Source organism: Triplophysa dalaica, chromosome 12 (genome assembly GCF_015846415.1).
Source record: "Triplophysa dalaica isolate WHDGS20190420 chromosome 12, ASM1584641v1, whole genome shotgun sequence".
Taxonomy (NCBI): domain Eukaryota; kingdom Metazoa; phylum Chordata; class Actinopteri; order Cypriniformes; family Nemacheilidae; genus Triplophysa; species Triplophysa dalaica.
In genome coordinates this window covers 6,876,481-6,881,065 of record NC_079553.1, presented here as the reverse complement: position 1 = coordinate 6,881,065, position 4,585 = coordinate 6,876,481, and the positions used below count along the sequence as shown (strand labels likewise).

General features: G+C 39.5%; 1 protein-coding gene across 1 annotated transcript; it reads right to left on the bottom strand.

Annotated features, from left to right (window-relative positions):
- Positions 1 to 197: 197 nt before the first annotated feature.
- Positions 198 to 4,499, bottom strand: tomm40 (translocase of outer mitochondrial membrane 40 homolog (yeast)). The gene is made up of 10 exons (XM_056761993.1): positions 4,396 to 4,499; positions 3,148 to 3,368; positions 3,004 to 3,071; positions 2,767 to 2,859; positions 2,534 to 2,635; positions 2,094 to 2,199; positions 1,888 to 2,010; positions 1,700 to 1,776; positions 1,426 to 1,528; positions 198 to 1,294 (listed from the first exon to the last, which is right to left on the bottom strand). Exons 2-10 carry the CDS (start codon positions 3,365 to 3,367, stop codon positions 1,155 to 1,157), a joined length of 1,032 nt encoding a protein of 343 aa, XP_056617971.1. The 5' UTR covers position 3,368; positions 4,396 to 4,499; the 3' UTR covers positions 198 to 1,154.
- Positions 4,500 to 4,585: the final 86 nt, after the last annotated feature.

Here is a 4,585-nt window from a genome sequence, read left to right as displayed (position 1 = left end):
CCTTGCTGAGAAACCTCAGATAAACTTCCTTGTATAAATCTTGCAACTCAAACCTTTTTTTTCCAAAACTTACTTCACAAACCAAATGTTTTTTCAACATAACTGCATTGTAAAATAATTCAATATAATTAGGCAAAAGCCTGCTTTACAGTACCTCTTCATGTCCCACAGAAATGGAAAAACTCCAATGGGCCTTCTTAAATTTTACAGGTTTATTACAGTATCTGATCCAACCCTTTGACTGCCCCAAAACCTCTGTGTACAACAACTAATTAAAATAATACAAACTTTGGAAATTCTTTCACATGGAAAATTCAGTGATGCATTTAGATTTTTTTTGTTTGTTGAGACACATAAAAAGGACAGCGTTGTAAACTCTTGTCAATATGAAACCAGCATTCAAATGTGTTCCTAGGACCGTACAGACAAATACAGGACAAGGACCGCCGTCGAAACTCAAACAGTTTTGTGTGACTAGTTATTATGAGACAAAGGGACACAGGCATTAACTCGCTTAAACAACCAATCCCTAAACCCAGAGCTTACCATGCATTGAATTTTCATATTTTTGACATGCACAGCAATTAGTGGGGTGAATTATTAAAGAATAAGTCATAATTGCATGATCAACGTTAAGTAAAAAATCTGAGCAGTCGTCTACCCCAACACATTTTACTGAACAAATAGTTCATGTTTGTAGAACTTGTAAAAAATAAATCCAGACGATTATTTTACTAATAAGTTCCATAAAAGAGATATTTTTTAACAAAAAGTAAAAAAAAAGCAAAGACATCACATTTACAGATTGTATTTGGATGAATCATATTATGAAACGGATATGTACCTCTTGCCACAAAACTTAACAAGTAATGTATCTGTCATTTTCTATACGTGATGTGCTTTAAAAAACAAACCTTATCTAACTGTTAACATTTGTCAGGTATGCCAGGTAACAGATTGACGAGAGCTCAACTGGGCCTGTGCGGCCCTGAGTGCTCTTTGTCCTGGTCCATCCTTGTGAAGGTTAAGCGCAGTAAAATTGGGAGTCTCTGAGTCCATTTCAGTGTTGGTTTCTGTCCCCGTGTCTCTGCACCAGTCCAAGCGTGGTGGAGGGTTATATCTGTTGAGATTCTTAAATAACACCTGTTTCTGCCCTATCCAATGGTGATGCCAAAGCCACATTGAAACTTGTTCTTGCGATGGTTAAGGAAGGCGCCTAGAGCTAATGATAGAGGAAGAGGAATCAGCTTCTTTTCCAGCGTTGCTCCCACCACCCAGTTACTATCTAAAGAACCTGAAGGTGGAAGAAGAGGACAGGGAAACTCAGTTATATGATTCAAATCTGTAAATGTGAGTATAATCAAACTGTTGTTGTTGTGTTATCGTTTGGAAGCCAAGAAAGTTTTTAAATATGAGGTAGAATACCTTTAAACAGCAGGTTTGCTTTGGGTACATCCAACTGATAACCTAAGGACACACTTGTGTCTTGCATCCGTGTGCTGGCCTCAAACTCCACCCCAATCTGAAGCTGCGAAAAATGTTTCAATTCAAGACTTGAGTTCAAAAGACAGTGAGCCTTGTCTTAATAAATAAACAGCTGCCATAAATCTATCCATTAATACATATTTACACACTTTCTGAAATATGTAAAAAAAACATTCCACAACCAAAGGCATTATATGATGTAGTTATGAAATACCTGGTCATTGGCTTTGTGGTAGTATGATGCATGTGCACCAGCTCCTCCAACAGTCAACGTAGCAACATAATTACTGCCTGAGTATAAAAAGTTCTCAGGTGAACTCAAATCATACTTTTAATGATTCTGACACACTTGGGGACACAATTGTGATGTGCTTATTTTGTTAAAAACCTCAAAATCTTTACCTGTGTATCTGCCAACAAATGACGTTACTGTGCCCTCTTCTCCTGGTCTCTTGTGATAGACCAACTCACCCCCCAACACCAAAGATGGAGTCAAGGACTGGAGGTAATGTGCGACTAGGATACCTAGCAGACAAAACATGATAACCGTCAATGAACTTTGTACGGGAAAAGTGCCTAAAAGTGTCTTGAAATGCAAGGTACACTACCAGATCCAACAAGAACATCTGGGTTGCCAAGGGTTACAGCGGCAGTGAAGTCATCAGCACGGTATTCTGCATCACACTGCCAGTTTACAAATTTGTGTTGCTGGGTCTGTAACACACAATTGATTCAGGCCAAGGTTATTATAGTGTACAAAAAGGTAGAAAAACATTTATTTTAATTTACATCAAATAAAATATCACCCTAAATAGGATTTAAAAAAACTTCAACTAAATGAAGACAATAAATATTGCCTTAGTAATAAACAGGAATATGTATAAATGGAGGCACCAAAACTGAAATTTAAACTAAACTAAATCAAAACTAAATTAAACATATAGTAGGTGTTACTATGTACATCTGGGTGTCACTTTTGTTGTTTTAATTTACATTTTTTCTTTAACGATTAAAATTGGTGAAAACAAGCCTGGAAAGCTATATATACCTGCATGGCAACTTTAGAGCGCAAACGGCTGGTAAGCTGATGGATGATCTGTGCATTGAGACTGCCTGTGTTGTCCATGTCGCCTACCATGACAGGAAAAGACTGAAAGACAACGAATGAAGACATTACCTTAAACCTGATGTTTAAGTACCTAAACAGTACAGAAATATAACTCTGCTTGTCCTTTACCAGTCTTCAAAATTAATTGTTTTGCCACTTAAAAAGCAACTCACCTCAGCAGGACCTGTTTGCTTGCTGCCCACATATGTGGATCCAAATCTGTAACCGGAGTCCCCCAGAGTGCTTAGAGTAACTGTGTGACTGACCTAAGGAAGCAAATGAAGAGGGGACACTGTTGTGATCTCTGACATCGAACTCCCTCCAACATCCAACCTTAAATCAACCCTATTTTATTCAATGCTAATATAAATGCATGATACCCCCATCAAGCTGAAGCTGTCATGACTAACCTGGAAGTGATTACTCAAGCCCTTGTTGACAACCAAACGTACCCCCTCCATCTGTACAGGAAAGACCTCTGAGTAAACAAAAAGGTTCTCGGATTATTACACTGCAGAACAAATAGCAAGGAAAGAAACAAGTCTTACTCTAACCTTTGCACTTGCGATGACACTCCTCAAATGTGCCAGGGTTTGATAGAGCCTCTGTGTCCGCCCCAGACTGTCCCTGCGTGCTTGCGGAGGGTGGGACTGAAGACACTGGGGGCATGGTGAAACCTGGAGGTACTGTCAGTAGACCTGCCCCCCCTGGGGCACTGCCACCCCCTGAGGCTGGGGGTGGGTTTGGAGAGCTGGCAGCCAACACACTGCCCATGCTGAAGGAGAAATGAACAGGGCAATTTTATTACTGAACTGAATAAAAAGACTTACTACAAAAAAGACTATTAATAATATTTATAATGAGGGTCTTCCAATGGCAGAAATAAAATAATTGAAGATGCACCTTTTTGGGGGGCAATCTTACTGTACTGATACCTAATAGCTTAGATGCAGTGTCACACAGATGTTATGGTTTTCAGTTACCAAAGCTTTTGTAAAAAATCCCTGTTCAGGCAGCCATCTCATGACTAATTTATTCCACAAGTAAATGTGTCCAATGATGCGGGGGTTACAGCGATAATACCATTTCACCGTAACACATGTTTTGTACATAAATCAGCTTTTATAAAGCAACTAATATGACTGGTGTCTTTATTTCATGTTAAGTGTCATTTTGAGCTCTTTGTGCGATACATTTAGACCAGATTGTTTTTACATTAGTACAGGTAACACATGGACATTTTCAATGTCTCCACACAGCAAAAACAAGGTCCCTGGTTTAAACCAGGTTTAACATGAAAGAACCCGGTCAACAATAGCTTTGCTGTGACCAAAATATCCACTGACAAAACACTTCAGTGGCTTAACACTGACAGAAACAGCGTATTTCTACTACAGACCACCAAGAGCCAAAACCCCACTTAACCTTTGACTTCAGCACAATACAGTTGACAAACAGTTAAGCTGCGATTCTCCAGACATGAAAAGACATTTGTCTACGTATAGCACCAATTCAATGGAGATACGCTGGAGAATAGCAGCTCACTAGCATGTGGAGCTTGATTCATGCTTCACCCTGACTATATAGCAGGTAGGCTAATGTTGATGCTAGCTAGCTAGCTAGCTAACACGGTGGTAGCAGTAAGGCATGAAAGCGAGACATATATCTCAGTGAGACGCGCAACGGAACCTGTATTCTATACTAGCTATAAAACCGCATGCATCAATATATGACGCAGTAATTCATAATAAATGCATAAATGCAATTTATGTAACTATTTGGAGGCCTCGTGTTATACTCACGTTTAGCAATGCAGACCAGTTATACGGCTGAGAGGCACCGGTAGGATGTAATGAACAACCTACGTAACCGACATCTTTGCCCGCCCATTCCGGCTGTATTATTAGGGGATTGGATAAAGACCAGCATAACTGTGTGATGATTGGCTACTGGGTATGGCGTCCTTCTGATGTCATCATTGCAGGAAATACG